Source organism: Lampetra planeri, chromosome 48 (genome assembly GCF_965212315.1).
Source record: "Lampetra planeri chromosome 48, kcLamPlan1.2.h2, whole genome shotgun sequence".
NCBI lineage: Eukaryota > Metazoa > Chordata > Hyperoartia > Petromyzontiformes > Petromyzontidae > Lampetra > Lampetra planeri.
Genome location: NC_136154.1, coordinates 654,879 through 674,665, shown reverse-complemented (window position 1 = coordinate 674,665; position 19,787 = coordinate 654,879). Strand labels below are relative to the sequence as shown.

The following is a 19,787-nucleotide window of genomic DNA, read 5'->3' as shown; positions in this document are numbered from 1 at the left end:
TTTTTGAGCGGTCAGAAAAGGGATCAAATGAGCACATCAGCTCAGGGTTGTGGCCGGTGTTAGCTGATAGTAAGCAAAAAAGTACTGGTAAACGCTGGGGATGTCAACACTCGGTAAAGTATAATATTACTTGTCAAATAAGATGGTACAAATATGTGTAGTTAAATATTTTTTACATGGTTAATAACATCTTTCCAATGATTACTCATTCGTGTTACTTAGTGCAGTAAATACGTGTTACTTATTGCAGTAAAAACAACCCATCGGATGAACCATCCTGCGCTCCTAGAATATCAACTCTGTCGGTGCATTAAACGTAAGATTATATATTTTCTTTAAACATTCGACTGCAGAGTCACATGAGTTGAATTTGAGTGGTGATGATTGTGCACCGTGCCTCGATCTTGTTCAAGGCGCGCGACCCTTCTGCAGTGCGTGAGCTACTCACCTCTTGCCACGTAAAATGTTAAAATTTCTATTTAATGTCGGTTAATTTTGAGTAATTTTCTTCAGTTTGTTGTCCATCTGAAAATCCATATATTTATTCATTTCAAAGTTCGATTAAAACGTCCAGTTAAAAGTTCGGTGACAAGGGACTGTTGACATGGCGCGCAGTCCTCACCATAGCGCGAGAGGAGGAATCGCGAGCGCGCGAGGCAAAACTTAAATAGAAAATATTTCGTTGGAATTAAATATGAGTAGTCTGTTGAAGCATCTTGTCTTGCAAAAAATTCGAGTGCGTTTTAAATAGTGTTCATCAGTAACACTTTTGAAAACCGACAATCGTCATAGCATGCCCTGACCGAACAATGTCTCCCAAATGTTGGTTGTTCACTTGTTTTGAATTATAATTTATATCATGAGCATTGTCGTATATTGCATAAGTAACGTACATTAAAGAAGTGATCTTCGTGATAATGTATCAACTAGATGCATGTAAGTATGAACGTTACGGGAGTAATCGAGCCCAAAGGCAGGCGTGATAAACACAGTGAGTAAGGTGGCAACTCCCTCACCAGAGCTGAGTTCTGGATGATCTCAGCGACGTCCGCATTCAGTACGCCGCTTCTATAATAACCTCGGGCCTGGAGAACGCTCGATTTGAATTCGTGAGAGCGCTGATTTCGATTTCAAAGAGGCGAGGCGATAAAAGCGACGTCTTGAGATGGCGGAAACTGCTCCTGCTCAACCACCAGCTGCGGCTACTTCAGCGCCTAAAAGCCCCAAGAAGAAGCGCGCCGCTCCAAAGGCCAAGAAGGTCGGCCCCAGCGTGTCCGAGCTCATCCTCAAGGCTCTGGCCAGCAGCAAGGAGAGGAACGGCGTGTCTCTTCCTGCGCTCAAAAAGTCGCTTGCTGCCGGAGGATACGACGTGGAGAAGAACAATGCCCGCGTGAAGTTGGCCATCAAGAAGCTCGTGGCCAACGACGCCGTGGCGCAAGTGAAGGGCAGCGGCGCGTCTGGCTCTTTCAAACTCAACAAGGAAAAGGCTGCCGCAAAGGCGAAGCCCAAGTCGTCAACGGCAAAGCCCGCAGCTAAAAAGCCCGCGGCAGCCAAGAAGGTGAAGAAGCCCGCGGCAGCCAAGAAGACCGCGCCCAAGAAGTCTCCCAAGAAAGCAAAGAAGCCCGCGGTTGCCAAGGCGGCCAAGAGCCCCAAAAAGGTGAAGTTGGCTGTTAAGCCCAAGAAGGCGGCGAAGAGCCCAGCCAAGCCCAAGGCTGCGAAGCCCAAGGTCGCTAAGCCCAAGACCGTCAAGGCCAAGGCCGCCAAACCCAAGGTGGCCAAGCCCAAGAAGGCCGCGGCCAAGCCCAAGAAGACTGCGCCAAAGAAGTGAATCCGATCGGACGACGCTCGATTCACTCCACCTCAACGGCTCTTTTCAGAGCCACCCACTTAGTTAAAAAAGTGAACCAGATGCTGCTGCGCTTCCATTAGTTCATCGGTAACACATGACAGTGTATTACGTTGCTGTTGAATGCGTGCCATATTCTGTAAGTCAAATGTGGTGCCACAGCGACGGGGCCGCTCGGCCGAGCCAGGGAGCCGCCCGGCTTCCACCGCCGCACTGCCCCCCATCACCCCCCCCACATAAACACGCACCCGCACCCACGTAGGGCCTCGTGGTCGGGTCACCTACCCTGAGTTTTCACCCGAGGGCCCCCTAGGGGGGTTACCCCACGGTTTCTCAGGGCCAGGGAATTGGACAGGACCCTTCCCAGGCCAAGTAACACTGCGGCGCCGTGGGCGGATTTGAGATCGCACGACCACGGCGAGCTCAGAGAGCCCCGCAGTTAGAAACGCATACAAACACAAACACGGGTCAGCAAGGCAGATAGCTGGGATCAGGAACCGGGACGACTGATTGGTCGAAAGTTCAAAGGCCGGCGGGATCGCAAAAGAGCGGGAAATCCTAGGCTCAGGATTGGTCGAGAGACCAAGGCGGTCGGGACGGGGGCGCCTAGCCTTTGATGTGAATAGTTTAAAAGAAAACGCAGGGGCAGTAGGGAACTCTCTTCTTCTGGAGTTTGGACACGGGGTCAGCGACGAAGGAGTCATCGGGCGAGCCGCTAGATTGTCTGCAGGACGATCTGAGCGCCGCAAGGTCACCAAGGACTACAGACGGTATCGTGTTGCGCGCCTTACAACACCTCAGAGCGGAGGGTAGGATCCGTAGGAGAGGGTTAGTTCGGGGTAAGGACGAGTAGGAAAGCGGTTTAGCAGAGAGCGCAGCATAGAATAGGGCTACACGGCACCAGAGTGTGGGTTAGAAGCGCCTTGCTGTCCCGCACACACACACGGGTGGCTCGGTTGGTTAGCAAGGGCTAATAAAATCTCGAGCGTAGTAACAAAACCGTGTTGTTGGGTGTTTTTGGAACGTGGTATTAGCGTGCACTGCATTCGCGAGTGTGTGGTCGTTGTACGCATAAAGGCCGTGGTCTCTGTACGATTGTGCGGGTACGGAGGTGTGTGCGTTAACGCCCGGGGAGAGCACTTTTGGTGTGTTGGCGTGACTACGCAGCCGTGTGAGAGGAGAATCGTCCTTGTACGATATTTGTGTTGACGTGCACGCGCGAGTGGGGGAGGGGACGAGTCGTCGTGTCGGCGTGTGCCCCGCTTGCGTGCGCTCGTTACTTGCGTAAGCTCTCGGCGTGCGTAATCGGCGTGCCCAAGGTGCGCGATCGTAACGTGGGCGGCCAGCGCGGCGCAGAGCGGCGCAGGAGTGGGTATCGCGTGTGGAGCTGTATGCGTGTGTGCGCGCACGTTCACGACGTGTGTAACACAGGTGCGCGATCCTAACGTGAGTGGTCAGGGTTGGGTGAGTGCCGTGCAGAGCTGTGTGTGGGTGTGCGCGTGCGTGGTTATCCATGCCTGCTACGCGGACCCGCGGTGGAGGGGAACCCTCGGGTGACGGCTCCCACACCCTGGGTGAGGAGCCTAGCGGCGGTTCGCTTAGCAGCGGGGGGGCGATTGATGATGTTAGTCCGGCCGTTAGTATTATCGAGGGAGGGATCTCGGGGGCTAGCGACCCCCACAAATTGGTGTCGGAAGCGGTACGGACCCCCGCGTTACCTCACGCTAAAATAAGACTGATATTTACCGGCCGGGGGGCCCCTTCGTGGAAGGCATTCGCCCGCAATCTCTTAGGGGCCAAGGAAATTAATGGATGGACGGACGCGCAGGCAGTACGTCAACTTAATATGAATCTTGATGGGCGGGCAGCCGATTTTGTAGAAGCGTTACCCGCGAGCGCACAGACACAGCTAGAGGAGCTGATGCGCCGACTCGATCAGCGTTTTGGCACGCGTGACGAGGAGGAAGCAAAATCGGCCTTAGAGGCGCGCCGTCGCCAACCTGGCGAAGATCTCCGTGATTACGCCGAGGATGTGCGCGAGTTAACAAAGATCGCACGCCCGGGGTACGCAACTGAGGTTATTGAGGAACTGGCTGCCGAGAAAATCCAGCGGTACCTGTCTCGCACGGCGTGGTGGCAGCCAGACATGAGCTGCCCACGTCTTCCCTTTAACACCCTTGTCGAGCGCGCACGTAAGTGTGAAAGAATTCACAGCGAACGCGCGCAGCTCCGGGGGCTGGGACGAGAGCGCGCCATTGCGAGCCTGCTCTCGGAAGACGAGGAGGAGGAACAGGAGCTCGCGAGGACGGTAAGGGGCCGGGAAAGAGAACCTCCAGTGTCCCGCGAGACAACCCCGGGATGGGTTGCCGGTATACAAACGGGTATAAAGGATGTCTCCGGCCAGGTAACCCAGGTAGGTGACAGGGTAACCCAGGTAGGTGACAGGGTAACCCAAGTAGACAACAAGGTAACCCAAGTACGGGCACACATGACTGCGCTGGAGACAATGGTAGAGACGGTCCAGGCCGAGGTAGGAGGATTAACTGGGAGGATAGCCCGACTAGAAGCAGAGTATGAGCAACAGCGCACGGGGGGAGGAGGGAGTGGGCAGAAAGTTCGCCACAGAGCCGCCACTCCTCCCAGGACGTGTTATGTGTGCGACCGTCGAGGGCATCTCATGAGGGACTGCCCTCAGCGCGCCCGTGCGAGGCCGATGCATAGGTCAAACACTAAGCCCCCCCTAGAGAGGGGACCACCAGGGGATGAAATCGACGTAGACCCGACCCAAACCAGCTGTAATAATAATGGCGAGCGAGTGATCCATAAACAGGTTACAACGACAACACCCAAGGGCGCATGGACCTCGGGCGATTGGCTGCGGGAGCTGGTGGCAGGGATAACGGGAGCCACGTCGCTGGTGGAAGGCCAGGTGAACGGGCAGCGCACCCGGATCCTGTTGGACACGGGCGCCGTGGCCTCTCTCATGAGCGCCGCGCACTGCAGCATGCTCGGGGTGGACGTGGGCTGCCTGCAGGCCCCGGATCGCGCGCTGCACACGGCAAGCGGAGCCGGGATGGGGTTGCTGGGGAAGGTCTCCCTCGAGGTCCGTCTAGGAAACCAGGTGTGCACACAGGAATTCTACGTTTCGAGTGTGTTGTGCCACGAGTGCATTGCAGGAACGGACCTCCTGGAAAAGTTGGGACTTAACGTACAGCCCCGGCAACGATGCGCTACGGTGGAGGGCAGCGGGGAGCGGATTCCGTTCCTAGGACAGGAGCCGAATCGCCCACGCTTCACACCCGTGGCCGCTACGCTGGTGTCGGCCGTCACCATCGGGCCTCTCGCCGAGATGCTGGTGCCAGTGGCAACCCTCTCCACCGACCCAACCCACCGACCATCGGGCGAGGTAATGCTGACTCCTCACCCGGAGTTGGCATCGCGATACGGGGTGGTAGGGTCAGCCACACTGGTAAACGCAGATGGGGGCCGGCTGTTTATACGTGTGTTTAACCCACACAGTACCCCGGCAATGATACGACGACGCACCCCGGTAGCCACCGTACACCCCCTGCACGCTCGCCACTCGAACGACTCGGTGTTCGCACTCTGGGCGGAGGACCCTGGCCGCCCCGAGGACAGCCAGGATCTGGCCTGGCGAGTCGGCCCGACCCCCCGAGCCGAGATTGTTCCCCTGCAGGATGCGCTACATGTGCCTTGGGCAGCCTTACCTAAGGGGGAGGCCGATCAGCTGCGCGGGTTATTGCGGGAGTACGCCGACGTGTTCAGTGAGCACGATTCGGACGTGGGCCGGACCGACCTGGTCAAGCACCAAATTGACACAGGTGCAGCCCGACCCATCAAACTCCCCGCATACCGAGTGGGCGCGCCTGAACGGACCCAGATCAAAGAGGCAGTCACGGATATGCTACGCGATAACATAATCCAGCCCTCCGCGAGCCCTTGGTCTGCCCCGGTGGTACTGGTAACGAAAAAGGACGGATCGACTCGGTTCTGCGTTGATTACCGAAAATTGAACGCAGTCACCCTCGGCGACGCTTTTCCCATCCCACGCATCGACGACACCTTCGACAGTCTCGCAGGAGCGCGGTATTTTTCCACCCTCGATCTGGCGTCCGGTTACTGGCAGGTGGAGATGACGGAGGAGGATCGGCCAAAAACAGCATTCACCACCCCGATGGGCCTGTTTGAGTTTCGAGTGTTGCCGTTCGGACTCACTAACGCGCCCGCGACGTTCCAGCGGTTGATGGAGTTGGTGATGCGGGGCTTGCAGTGGGAACACTGCCTGATTTACCTGGACGACGTAATAGTGTTCAGTAGGTCGCTGTCCGAACACTGGTCCAGGCTGCGGGAAGTATTCCAGCGACTGCGAGCAGCCCATCTCAAGCTCAAGCCACGTAAGTGTTACATTGCGCAACGCGAGGTGGGGTACCTCGGACACCGAGTCAGCGAGGCAGGGGTGAGCACCGATCCCGAGAAGGTGCGTGCCGTAGTGGATTGGCCGCGGCCGAGGAACCTGACGGAGATCAGGTCATTCTTGGGACTCGCCACTTATTACCGTCGATTTGTAAAGGGATTCAGTGAGATTGCACGCCCCCTCACCCAACTCACCTCCCCTAAGAACCCCTATCAGTGGTCGGAGGCCTGCCAGACGGCTTTCACCACACTCAAAGACCACCTCACCCACACCCCCACCTTGGCTTTCCCAGATTTCACCACCGATTTTATTTTGGACACTGACGCCTGCAGCAGTGGGCTGGGCGCGGTGCTGTCGCAAGTGCAGGGTGGGACGGAGCGGGTCATCGCGTACGCCAGTCGGACCCTGAGCGGGGCCGAACTGAACTATTGTGTAACCCGTCAGGAACTGTATGCTGTAATTTTCGCGTGTAAACAGTTCCGACCGTACTTGTACGGCAGGAAATGTCGTGTGCGCACCGATCATTATGCACTGCAGTTCCTCCTTACATTCAAGGAACCGCGGGGGCAGATGGCTCGATGGCTGGCGCAGCTGCAGGAGTACAACCTGCAGATCGAGTACCGAGCGGGGCGGACACACGCGAACGCGGACGCCTTGTCAAGACGGCCCGCGGTGCGCGCTGAGACGAGGGAGGGAGACGCCTGCCCGTGCTTCACGGGGGGACGCTGCCGCCAGGCAGCAGAACCCAAGGAGCGCGCGGAAACTAAACTCCCCCCCCCGAGAGAGAGTGCAGTGTGCGCCACAGAGACCCTCGCAGGTGGCACTGAGGATCCCGTCGACCGCCCGGCAAGCGCGGGACCCGCGGCTCGGGACCCGATCGGACGGACCCAGGAGGACGTCGGCTGTGCCTTCCCGGGCCTAAACGACGAGCAGCTGAGACAGACCCAGCAGCGAGATCCGGATCTGGCGGCAGTGGAGGCGGCACTGCGGGAGGAAAAGAGCGCCCTACCAGGACCCTGGAGCGGTTTGTATGCCCGGTTGTGTGTACAGAACGGAGTGGTACGGGAGTTAACCGAGGCCGGCCAGCCGGGGTGTATCTGTGTTCCTGCCCAGGTGCGACCCCAGCTGCTACGACTGGTACACGACCACCCGCTCGGGGGCCATGATGGGGAACGGCGCACCCGGGAGACTCTGCGTCGCCAGTATCTCTGGCCTAAATTGGCGCAAGATGTGGCCGCCTGGGTGCAGGGCTGCCGGGCCTGTCAGCAGTGTGGGCAAAAGCCGGCGAGGTACCAGGTACCCCTGAGGCCGTTCCGAGTCAGTCGGACGAATCAGTTGGTCGGAATCGACCTGCAAGGGCCCTTTCCACGATCCCACCGGGGCAACCGATATATTCTTGTAGCGGTGGAGTACTTCACCCGCTACCCCGTGGCGGTGGCTATCCCGGATAAAACAGCCCTCGTAGTGGCCCGGGCCTTCGTGGAAAACTACGTACTTAAGTGTGGGATCCCCGAACGAGTCATTACCGACCAGGGTAGTGAATTCGAGGCCGAACTATTCCAGGCGCTGTGCCGAGAGTTCGGGATCCAGAAGGACCGAACCACGGCATATCACCCCCAGGCGAACGGGATGGTAGAGAGGATGAACCAGACTCTGGCCGGGAAGCTTAAACGCATGGCGGCCGCGAATCAACAGGACTGGGACGAACACCTCCCCTATGCCCTGTTCGCCTACACCACCGCCGTTCACACATCTACAGGACAGACCCCGTTCCTAATGATGTTTGGTCGCGAGTCTCGCCTGCCCGCAGATCTGCTGTTCGGTGTCCCTCCGCCGCAACGGGAGGAAGGGAGCCACCCCGTGGAGCACTTGCTGGAGACCCTGCGAGGGGCCAGGGGCCGAGCCTACCCGCACGGAGAGGCCGCGCACCAGCGGCAAGAGCAGGGCGCCCGACCCCGTATGGAGCCCCCCTTCTACACTGCGGGCTCCGAGGTGTGGCTGTACACTCCCCGCGTCGGTGCCGGACAGGTGGGGAAGCTGACCACCTACTGGCGAGGACCCTGGATTGTGAGACGGCAGATCTCACCATGGACGGTGCTGATTCAGGGAGGAGAGAGGGGCCGGGAGATGGTGGTCAACATCCGCCGACTGAAGCCGTGGCGAGCAGCCCCCGAGGGGGGGAGCCCCGCCGTCCAAGTACCCCGAAACCCCGGGGTCCCCCTACCCCCCGTGCCCGGGGGCCTCGCGCAGTATATGGGCCCCACGGAGCCCCGGGCTCCGAGGGGCCCCGGGCGGGGCCGGGGGCGACGAGGACGGCGACCCTTAAACCCCACCGCCTCTGAGTTTGTTCCCCAGCCCGCAGGTGCCAGAGACCGAGGGGAGCCGTTGGAATGGAGGAGGAGACCACCGCCGGAGCCCCAGGAGACGGAGCCGCCACCCCCGAGGCCAGCCACAAGGGCCGGGCGAATCCCGCGGACCCCGCGGCGATACCTCGTGGGGGCAACCCAGGCGAGGTGCTCCAGTCAACCCGGGACGGGGACTGGCACCCCGGGGGGCTATGTGGTGCCACAGCGACGGGGCCGCTCGGCCGAGCCAGGGAGCCGCCCGGCTTCCACCGCCGCACTGCCCCCCATCACCCCCCCCACATAAACACGCACCCGCACCCACGTAGGGCCTCGTGGTCGGGTCACCTACCCTGAGTTTTCACCCGAGGGCCCCCTAGGGGGGTTACCCCACGGTTTCTCAGGGCCAGGGAATTGGACAGGACCCTTCCCAGGCCAAGTAACACTGCGGCGCCGTGGGCGGATTTGAGATCGCACGACCACGGCGAGCTCAGAGAGCCCCGCAGTTAGAAACGCATACAAACACAAACACGGGTCAGCAAGGCAGATAGCTGGGATCAGGAACCGGGACGACTGATTGGTCGAAAGTTCAAAGGCCGGCGGGATCGCAAAAGAGCGGGAAATCCTAGGCTCAGGATTGGTCGAGAGACCAAGGCGGTCGGGACGGGGGCGCCTAGCCTTTGATGTGAATAGTTTAAAAGAAAACGCAGGGGCAGTAGGGAACTCTCTTCTTCTGGAGTTTGGACACGGGGTCAGCGACGAAGGAGTCATCGGGCGAGCCGCTAGATTGTCTGCAGGACGATCTGAGCGCCGCAAGGTCACCAAGGACTACAGACGGTATCGTGTTGCGCGCCTTACAACACCTCAGAGCGGAGGGTAGGATCCGTAGGAGAGGGTTAGTTCGGGGTAAGGACGAGTAGGAAAGCGGTTTAGCAGAGAGCGCAGCATAGAATAGGGCTACACGGCACCAGAGTGTGGGTTAGAAGCGCCTTGCTGTCCCGCACACACACACGGGTGGCTCGGTTGGTTAGCAAGGGCTAATAAAATCTCGAGCGTAGTAACAAAACCGTGTTGTTGGGTGTTTTTGGAACGTGGTATTAGCGTGCACTGCATTCGCGAGTGTGTGGTCGTTGTACGCATAAAGGCCGTGGTCTCTGTACGATTGTGCGGGTACGGAGGTGTGTGCGTTAACGCCCGGGGAGAGCACTTTTGGTGTGTTGGCGTGACTACGCAGCCGTGTGAGAGGAGAATCGTCCTTGTACGATATTTGTGTTGACGTGCACGCGCGAGTGGGGGAGGGGACGAGTCGTCGTGTCGGCGTGTGCCCCGCTTGCGTGCGCTCGTTACTTGCGTAAGCTCTCGGCGTGCGTAATCGGCGTGCCCAAGGTGCGCGATCGTAACGTGGGCGGCCAGCGCGGCGCAGAGCGGCGCAGGAGTGGGTATCGCGTGTGGAGCTGTATGCGTGTGTGCGCGCACGTTCACGACGTGTGTAACACAGGTGCGCGATCCTAACGTGAGTGGTCAGGGTTGGGTGAGTGCCGTGCAGAGCTGTGTGTGGGTGTGCGCGTGCGTGGTTATCCATGCCTGCTACGCGGACCCGCGGTGGAGGGGAACCCTCGGGTGACGGCTCCCACACCCTGGGTGAGGAGCCTAGCGGCGGTTCGCTTAGCAGCGGGGGGGCGATTGATGATGTTAGTCCGGCCGTTAGTATTATCGAGGGAGGGATCTCGGGGGCTAGCGACCCCCACACAAACCCATTTACGGCGTGGCGATGGTTGCTCGCCTTGCCTCGGCCCTGATCAAGGAGCTCGACGCTTGGTGCAGTTCAATCGTGAGGATTTGTGTAGATTGGATAAGTTACGTACATTCGCCAAATTAACTATAACATTTTACCCACTCGATGTGTTTTAAGCATTGATGTGATGGGAGTAATCGAGCCCGAAAGCAGGGATCACAAACACAGGCGAGGCGGGTGGCAGCTCCCTCACTCGAACGGAGTGCAGAGTAATCTCAGCGACGTCCGAATTATGTGTTGCACCTCTTCATTCCGTCATCATGTTACTGGTGCCAAATATGGAATTTAGTCTAAAAAGGTATTGATTCCAGACAGCTTTACTCAATTTGCCTTCATTCGCTCGTTCTCGCCTTTTCACTTTGTTTTGTAAACATTGCGGTGCACCATCTAAACTTCTCTATTAAAATTAATTTCTATACGTAAATATCGCATTGTTTGCAATGTCTTTCTTACTTTGGGAGAACTAGTTGGTGACGTTCACTCAACTATTGTGTTGGAAGCCGTTTAGCTTCACACGATTATAAAGTTAGTTCATCTTGTTCACTTGAAAACAAGACCTTACACCGATTATTCACTCCACGTGCAATCTTGCAACAGATCGCGTTCCTCTCGCGTTCGCTGCGGGTGTGCCAATATCATTACAGAGTGCTTCGAAGAAGGGTCATTGCCCAAAACGTCGCATATTATACATGTCAAGGAAGTGTTATTGACGACAGTGGAGGGTTTTCTTCGTCACAGAGGTTAAAGGTCTAAGGTTTAAGGCGGAGCCATCGCGGAGGGCAGGGGTGGTCGGTGACGTCACCACGCTTCGGGTATAAAGGCGGCTGCTGCTGCAAAGCTGAGCGCGCAGTCTCTCGCGAGCTTTGTCAGAAGTAGTCGGAATGTCTGGACGCGGTAAAGGCGGTAAGGGGCTCGGCAAGGGAGGCGCAAAACGCCATCGCAAGGTGCTGCGCGACAACATCCAGGGCATCACCAAGCCCGCCATCCGCCGCCTCGCTCGCCGCGGCGGTGTGAAGCGCATCTCGGGCCTCATCTACGAGGAGACCCGCGGCGTCCTGAAGGTCTTCCTTGAGAACGTCATCCGCGACGCCGTCACCTACACGGAGCACGCCAAGCGCAAGACCGTCACCGCCATGGACGTGGTCTACGCCCTCAAGCGCCAGGGCCGCACTCTCTACGGCTTCGGAGGCTGAGCGCCCATCTCTCGCACACTAAGCCAACCCAAAGGCTCTTTTCAGAGCCACCCACCTCTTCGAAACTGCTTGCGCCAGTGTTGCCAAACACTTTCTAAATGGAGCACATGTCCTGGGTTGTTGCGCGCCAATTTCTCGTGAGCGTGGTGGACGTTTGCTTGTTGAGTTGGCGAATCTTCATCTGCTTCCACATGAATGAAAGAAATCATGATATTCACGACACGTCACATTTAACAAGGCGTAATTCTTGAACGCGTTAATACAGTACCCATTTCTGGTATTTTTGCGTTAATTATTTCCAGCTGCAGCCGATTCCGATATTACGTGGAGCATTTGGCGCCACAATCTTACAGCACACTCGTCCTAATTGACGTAGCGTGCCGGAATGCTAATCTCCACCTGTACAGCACAACAGCGAAGTTATTTTTCTCCACCGAGCGCTTGTATTTTTCCAAATTGCGTTCTTAAAACGCCCGTGCGCCGTATTAGACGAGTGGTGAAACAATCCCTCGTAAGAAACAAAAAAACCCACGCTCAAAACACAATATACTGTATTGGGTTTTCCAGTCATCCTTATTAAAACAAAGGCAATGGCCATGGCTGCAATTCACTAATATACATGTTTGGACATTACATTGTGTTATATTCACAAGTCCTTTTTGCAGTAAAAACGATATTAAAGTGAGCATCGCGTCCGCGTTTCTCATTGGAGGCTGATGGAGAGGGATGGTACTAAAAGAGCCACTCAGCAGCGCCGCGCACTACGATCCTCTGATTTGCATCTCGCCTCCTATAAAAGGAGCTCATCGCCCGACCGACATCCACATTCGCTTCCCGTCTGTTCTGACCTGAAGCTGCCTACAACGCGTCGACATGCCCGATCCTCCCGCATCAAAGAGCGCTGGGCCGGCCAAGGTTCCTGCTCCCAAGAAGGGCTCCAAGAAGGCTGTGACCAAGGCTACGCGCAAGGATGGCAAGAAGCGACGCCACCGCAGGAAGGAGAGCTACGCCATTTACATCTACAAGGTGATGAAGCAGGTGCACCCCGATACCGGCATCTCGTCCAAGGCAATGAGCATCATGAACTCGTTCGTCAACGACATCTTCGAGCGCATCGCTTCCGAGGCGTCCCGCCTGGCGCACTACAACAAGCGCTCCACCATCACTTCTCGGGAGATCCAGACCGCAGTGCGACTGCTGCTCCCCGGCGAGCTGGCCAAGCACGCCGTGTCGGAGGGCACCAAGGCCGTCACCAAGTACACAAGCTCCAAGTGAAGCCTCGACTCCACCATTAATTACAAAGGCTCTTTTCAGAGCCACCCACCTCTCCGAACCTGCTTGTACCAGTCCTAGCAGGAGTACAAAACGAAACTTCCAACAAAGCCCCGGTTCACGCGGGGACATTGTTCGCTCATTGAGTGAAGTGGAGAGATCGAACGCATTTTAACATGTTTCCACGTGAATAAAAGCGATAACAATATTCATGGCACATCATATTCACCAGCAGGCATTTCTTGGACTTGATTGTCCATTGATTTCATCTGCAGCCCATTCAGATATTACATTGGATATTTGGCGCCAAAACCTTGCAATGCAATATATTTAATTCGTGGTTGTATTTTCGGGCAGGAACTAACATTTTGCACGTGTACATATATGTAAAAGTAAGCGCCTAGCATGGATGACTCGTGCAGTATAATTGATCATCATCTCAATGCCAAGAGAATATATATCTATTCCTGTGATCACCTCTTTCCGACATTTTTACGTATTACTGTTTCCAATGAAGTGCAGTTTCTTCACACTTTATTTAGATCATGCAGAGCACTGTAAAGTTGTTTTCGGAAAGGTGTTTGCTTGAGAAAAGAACATCCGTTAAAGACATCGACGGCGCTCAAACGGTACTACTGCATCGTGATGCGGCATTCTGAAATGATCCAAACTGTGAACATTTTGTTGATTAAGAAGAGTTGACGACTCGAGATCATTGCACGCTGCCAACCAATCAGCACGCTCCCCTTCTTCGCACGTCACGACTCCGCTGACCAGTGAGCGCGCGCTCTGGGCTACATAAGCCGCCTTCTCCCCGCCTGTGAGAATCTTTGCCCTCACCAAGCCATGGCTCGCACCAAGCAGACGGCTCGCAAGTCCACGGGCGGCAAGGCCCCCCGCAAGCAACTCGCCACCAAGGCGGCCCGAAAGAGCGCTCCGGCCACGGGCGGCGTCAAGAAGCCTCACCGCTACAGGCCCGGCACCGTCGCTCTGCGCGAGATCCGCCGCTACCAGAAGTCCACCGAGCTGCTCATCCGCAAACTGCCCTTCCAGCGCCTCGTCAGGGAGATCGCGCAGGACTTCAAGACCGACCTGCGCTTCCAGAGCTCCGCTGTCATGGCTCTGCAGGAGGCCAGCGAAGCGTACCTTGTCGCGCTCTTCGAGGACACCAACCTGTGCGCCATCCACGCCAAGCGCGTCACCATCATGCCCAAGGACATTCAGCTCGCCCGCCGCATTCGTGGCGAGCGCGCTTGAACGCCCAGCTCGGCCCTCAAAGCACAACACAAAGGCTCTTTTCAGAGCCACCACTTACTCATGAAAACGCTTCCATGTGTGTTCTTCAAAGTTCGGGTGCCGGAAACCTTCGTTTGCTGGTCACGGCTCTCACGAGTCGTCAGGCGTAAGCGACAATGAAGTTCATTTTCTATACCCCGCCGCTCATATTTTTCAACATCACACGTTGGTGTCGTATATAAGCGTTGTGAAACCATGCTTACATAATGTTCAACAAAAGGGTTATTTTGGTGAAATATATTAACTATTAAACCCAAAGAAATTGGTTTATGTTGTTTCAAGCCCGAGCTGATAAGAAGTTCACATTTTGCAAACTAAGAGACTGAATTATTCACGCACATATATTTTTAGGCATTGCCCGAACAGGCGGTTAAAGGAAAATATATATACACCGTATAGGCACGTGGGCGATCAATCACGAGCTCAAGGCTATCACAATGATTTCTTATAACCAATGCGGTCCCTCAAAATGATTATTATAATCAATAATACATTGATATTTGCGGAATCCGCTTATAAGTTTGACTTGCCAGCACGTGCCCATTAATTAACTCTATCATGCTTAAAACTTGAACCTATTAAGTACGTGTATCGCATTGTTTCATTCATAAGATGCGTGCCCGCATTAAAATATATATGGATACAAATAATTAAAGTCAACATCGAATCCTCGCGTCCCGGCTTTTCATTGGTGGCTCAAGGAGAGGGCGGGACTCGACCGAGAGGAGCCAATCAGCAGCGGCGCGCTCTACGATCCTCGTCTCCGCTATAAAAGCCGCTCCGGTGGTGCGTGTTAACGTCACAAATCGTTCGTACTTTGTCTCCAGTGCTTTTTGCATCCTAGGTCGCTTAACAATGTCTGGACGCGGCAAGACCGGTGGCAAGTCTCGCGCCAAGGCAAAGTCCCGCTCTTCCCGCGCCGGCCTGCAGTTCCCCGTGGGTCGCGTTCACAGGCTGCTCCGCAAGGGCAATTACGCCCAGCGGGTCGGCGCTGGAGCACCCGTCTACCTGGCCGCCGTGCTCGAGTACCTTTCTGCCGAGATCCTCGAGCTGGCTGGCAATGCCGCCCGCGACAACAAGAAGACGAGGATCATCCCCCGACACCTGCAGCTCGCCGTGCGAAACGACGAGGAGCTCAACAAGCTCATGGGCGGCGTGACTATCGCCCAGGGCGGTGTGCTGCCCAACATCCAGGCCGTGCTGCTGCCCAAGAAGACCTCTCAGGCAAAGAAGTGAACGCGCCGCCGCCTCTACCACCACAACAACGGCTCTTTTCAGAGCCACCCACTTACTTGCAAAGAGCTCGGACAGTCGTACACAGGAGTTTTGTTATACTGGTAGGAACGAAGTGGACCAGACCACCAATAGATTAATGTGTCCGTCCGTCAACATCGCCCCCTACTGCAAACATTTGGCATGACCCTACGAAAACCTTGACTCAGTGAAGCTATCCTGGCTAAACAAGTGTAACATTCCCTTATAATTCCCTCAGCTTTTAATTAAAACATTTAAATTAATGAGGCTTTCCTGGCTAAACACGTGTAACATTCCCTAATAATTCCCTGAGATAGCTTTTAATTAAAACTTTGAAATTAAATAAAACAACTAACAGCGCCCTAATAATTCCCTGAGATAGCTTTTAATTAAAACTTTGAAATTAAAAAAAAACTCACAGCGCCCTAAAGCCTACAGCTAGGCCTAAAGCCTAGAACTAGGCCTGAAACTCTCCATTCGTGTCGTACCCCCGCGTGTGTGAAAGGGAGTTATGTTTAACAATGTTACATTCCCTCATGTTTTTAAATAGAAACATTTAAATTTAAAGCTTTTACATGAATCATTAAATCATTTAAATTAAAAATTAACTCACAGCGCCCTAAAGCATACAGCTAGGCCTAAAGCCTAGAACTAGGCCTCAATCTCTCCCTTCGTATCGTCCGATTAGGTGTAGCAACATCGCCCCCTACTGCAAACACTTGGCAGGACCCTACAAAAACCTTTTGACTCAGTGGGGCTTTCCTGGCTTAACAAGTGTAATAATACATTATGTTTATATTATTTGGTTATTCGTTCCTACCAGCCCACCCCGCAGGGTCCTGTTTAATAAGGACACCGTCGTCGAGTTGCCCTCGTCCCAAATTGCTCGCAATTAAACGAATGCTCTGCTCATTCCAGATACCCTTTATGTCTAATTTAGGAACGGTATTTGAGCAGCATTCCAACATTGCATCAATCATGGAACATGGTTTAGAATAAATTGGGATGCCTATTGGAAGAAAGAATCGTGTTTTTTAAAGAATAAAACTCGCTCTTTTTGAGCGGTCAGAAAAGGGATCAAATGAGCACATCAGCTCAGGGTTGTGGCCGGTGTTAGCTGATAGTAAGCAAAAAAGTACTGGTAAACGCTGGGGATGTCAACACTCGGTAAAGTATAATATTACTTGTCAAATAAGATGGTACAAATATGTGTAGTTAAATATTTTTTACATGGTTAATAACATCTTTCCAATGATTACTCATTCGTGTTACTTAGTGCAGTAAATACGTGTTACTTATTGCAGTAAAAACAACCCATCGGATGAACCATCCTGCGCTCCTAGAATATCAACTCTGTCGGTGCATTAAACGTAAGATTATATATTTTCTTTAAACATTCGACTGCAGAGTCACATGAGTTGAATTTGAGTGGTGATGATTGTGCACCGTGCCTCGATCTTGTTCAAGGCGCGCGACCCTTCTGCAGTGCGTGAGCTACTCACCTCTTGCCACGTAAAATGTTAAAATTTCTATTTAATGTCGGTTAATTTTGAGTAATTTTCTTCAGTTTGTTGTCCATCTGAAAATCCATATATTTATTCATTTCAAAGTTCGATTAAAACGTCCAGTTAAAAGTTCGGTGACAAGGGACTGTTGACATGGCGCGCAGTCCTCACCATAGCGCGAGAGGAGGAATCGCGAGCGCGCGAGGCAAAACTTAAATAGAAAATATTTCGTTGGAATTAAATATGAGTAGTCTGTTGAAGCATCTTGTCTTGCAAAAAATTCGAGTGCGTTTTAAATAGTGTTCATCAGTAACACTTTTGAAAACCGACAATCGTCATAGCATGCCCTGACCGAACAATGTCTCCCAAATGTTGGTTGTTCACTTGTTTTGAATTATAATTTATATCATGAGCATTGTCGTATATTGCATAAGTAACGTACATTAAAGAAGTGATCTTCGTGATAATGTATCAACTAGATGCATGTAAGTATGAACGTTACGGGAGTAATCGAGCCCAAAGGCAGGCGTGATAAACACAGTGAGTAAGGTGGCAACTCCCTCACCAGAGCTGAGTTCTGGATGATCTCAGCGACGTCCGCATTCAGTACGCCGCTTCTATAATAACCTCGGGCCTGGAGAACGCTCGATTTGAATTCGTGAGAGCGCTGATTTCGATTTCAAAGAGGCGAGGCGATAAAAGCGACGTCTTGAGATGGCGGAAACTGCTCCTGCTCAACCACCAGCTGCGGCTACTTCAGCGCCTAAAAGCCCCAAGAAGAAGCGCGCCGCTCCAAAGGCCAAGAAGGTCGGCCCCAGCGTGTCCGAGCTCATCCTCAAGGCTCTGGCCAGCAGCAAGGAGAGGAACGGCGTGTCTCTTCCTGCGCTCAAAAAGTCGCTTGCTGCCGGAGGATACGACGTGGAGAAGAACAATGCCCGCGTGAAGTTGGCCATCAAGAAGCTCGTGGCCAACGACGCCGTGGCGCAAGTGAAGGGCAGCGGCGCGTCTGGCTCTTTCAAACTCAACAAGGAAAAGGCTGCCGCAAAGGCGAAGCCCAAGTCGTCAACGGCAAAGCCCGCAGCTAAAAAGCCCGCGGCAGCCAAGAAGGTGAAGAAGCCCGCGGCAGCCAAGAAGACCGCGCCCAAGAAGTCTCCCAAGAAAGCAAAGAAGCCCGCGGTTGCCAAGGCGGCCAAGAGCCCCAAAAAGGTGAAGTTGGCTGTTAAGCCCAAGAAGGCGGCGAAGAGCCCAGCCAAGCCCAAGGCTGCGAAGCCCAAGGTCGCTAAGCCCAAGACCGTCAAGGCCAAGGCCGCCAAACCCAAGGTGGCCAAGCCCAAGAAGGCCGCGGCCAAGCCCAAGAAGACTGCGCCAAAGAAGTGAATCCGATCGGACGACGCTCGATTCACTCCACCTCAACGGCTCTTTTCAGAGCCACCCACTTAGTTAAAAAAGTGAACCAGATGCTGCTGCGCTTCCATTAGTTCATCGGTAACACATGACAGTGTATTACGTTGCTGTTGAATGCGTGCCATATTCTGTAAGTCAAACCCATTTACGGCGTGGCGATGGTTGCTCGCCTTGCCTCGGCCCTGATCAAGGAGCTCGACGCTTGGTGCAGTTCAATCGTGAGGATTTGTGTAGATTGGATAAGTTACGTACATTCGCCAAATTAACTATAACATTTTACCCACTCGATGTGTTTTAAGCATTGATGTGATGGGAGTAATCGAGCCCGAAAGCAGGGATCACAAACACAGGCGAGGCGGGTGGCAGCTCCCTCACTCGAACGGAGTGCAGAGTAATCTCAGCGACGTCCGAATTATGTGTTGCACCTCTTCATTCCGTCATCATGTTACTGGTGCCAAATATGGAATTTAGTCTAAAAAGGTATTGATTCCAGACAGCTTTACTCAATTTGCCTTCATTCGCTCGTTCTCGCCTTTTCACTTTGTTTTGTAAACATTGCGGTGCACCATCTAAACTTCTCTATTAAAATTAATTTCTATACGTAAATATCGCATTGTTTGCAATGTCTTTCTTACTTTGGGAGAACTAGTTGGTGACGTTCACTCAACTATTGTGTTGGAAGCCGTTTAGCTTCACACGATTATAAAGTTAGTTCATCTTGTTCACTTGAAAACAAGACCTTACACCGATTATTCACTCCACGTGCAATCTTGCAACAGATCGCGTTCCTCTCGCGTTCGCTGCGGGTGTGCCAATATCATTACAGAGTGCTTCGAAGAAGGGTCATTGCCCAAAACGTCGCATATTATACATGTCAAGGAAGTGTTATTGACGACAGTGGAGGGTTTTCTTCGTCACAGAGGTTAAAGGTCTAAGGTTTAAGGCGGAGCCATCGCGGAGGGCAGGGGTGGTCGGTGACGTCACCACGCTTCGGGTATAAAGGCGGCTGCTGCTGCAAGCTGAGCGCGCAGTCTCTCGCGAGCTTTGTCAGAAGTAGTCGGAATGTCTGGACGCGGTAAAGGAGGTAAGGGGCTCGGCAAGGGAGGCGCAAAACGCCATCGCAAGGTGCTGCGCGACAACATCCAGGGCATCACCAAGCCCGCCATCCGCCGCCTCGCTCGCCGCGGCGGTGTGAAGCGCATCTCGGGCCTCATCTACGAGGAGACCCGCGGCGTCCTGAAGGTCTTCCTTGAGAACGTCATCCGCGACGCCGTCACCTACACGGAGCACGCCAAGCGCAAGACCGTCACCGCCATGGACGTGGTCTACGCCCTCAAGCGCCAGGGCCGCACTCTCTACGGCTTCGGAGGCTGAGCGCCCATCTCTCGCACACTAAGCCAACCCAAAGGCTCTTTTCAGAGCCACCCACCTCTTCGAAACTGCTT

At 54.3% G+C, this 19,787-nt stretch overlaps 7 protein-coding genes across 7 annotated transcripts; all 7 read left to right on the top strand.

Annotated features, from left to right (window-relative positions):
* The first annotated feature begins 1,022 nt into the window (after positions 1-1,022).
* On the top strand, positions 1,023-1,829 carry LOC144733802 (histone H1-like). The gene has a single exon (XM_078615815.1). The coding sequence runs from the start codon at positions 1,166-1,168 to the stop codon at positions 1,826-1,828; it is 663 nt and encodes a 220-aa protein (XP_078471941.1). The 5' UTR covers positions 1,023-1,165; the 3' UTR covers position 1,829.
* Positions 1,830-11,299: 9,470 nt separating this feature from the next.
* On the top strand, positions 11,300-11,611 carry LOC144733665 (histone H4). The gene has a single exon (XM_078615692.1). The coding sequence runs from the start codon at positions 11,300-11,302 to the stop codon at positions 11,609-11,611; it is 312 nt and encodes a 103-aa protein (XP_078471818.1).
* A 98-nt stretch (positions 11,612-11,709) lies between these two features.
* On the top strand, positions 11,710-12,931 carry LOC144733664 (histone H2B type 3-B-like). Its single transcript, XM_078615691.1, has 2 exons — positions 11,710-11,720; positions 12,466-12,931. The coding sequence occupies exons 1-2, from the start codon at positions 11,710-11,712 to the stop codon at positions 12,884-12,886; spliced, it is 432 nt and encodes a 143-aa protein (XP_078471817.1). The 3' UTR covers positions 12,887-12,931.
* A 798-nt stretch (positions 12,932-13,729) lies between these two features.
* LOC144733663 (histone H3) lies at positions 13,730-14,140 on the top strand. Its single transcript, XM_078615690.1, has one exon. The coding sequence runs from the start codon at positions 13,730-13,732 to the stop codon at positions 14,138-14,140; it is 411 nt and encodes a 136-aa protein (XP_078471816.1).
* Positions 14,141-14,983: 843 nt separating this feature from the next.
* On the top strand, positions 14,984-15,458 carry LOC144733907 (histone H2A-like). The gene has a single exon (XM_078615912.1). It carries the CDS (start codon positions 15,035-15,037, stop codon positions 15,413-15,415), a length of 381 nt encoding a protein of 126 aa, XP_078472038.1. The 5' UTR covers positions 14,984-15,034; the 3' UTR covers positions 15,416-15,458.
* Positions 15,459-17,508: 2,050 nt separating this feature from the next.
* On the top strand, positions 17,509-18,948 carry LOC144733801 (histone H1-like). The gene has a single exon (XM_078615814.1). The coding sequence runs from the start codon at positions 17,653-17,655 to the stop codon at positions 18,313-18,315; it is 663 nt and encodes a 220-aa protein (XP_078471940.1). The 5' UTR covers positions 17,509-17,652; the 3' UTR covers positions 18,316-18,948.
* A 456-nt stretch (positions 18,949-19,404) lies between these two features.
* Positions 19,405-19,716, top strand: LOC144733662 (histone H4). The gene has a single exon (XM_078615689.1). The coding sequence runs from the start codon at positions 19,405-19,407 to the stop codon at positions 19,714-19,716; it is 312 nt and encodes a 103-aa protein (XP_078471815.1).
* Positions 19,717-19,787: the final 71 nt, after the last annotated feature.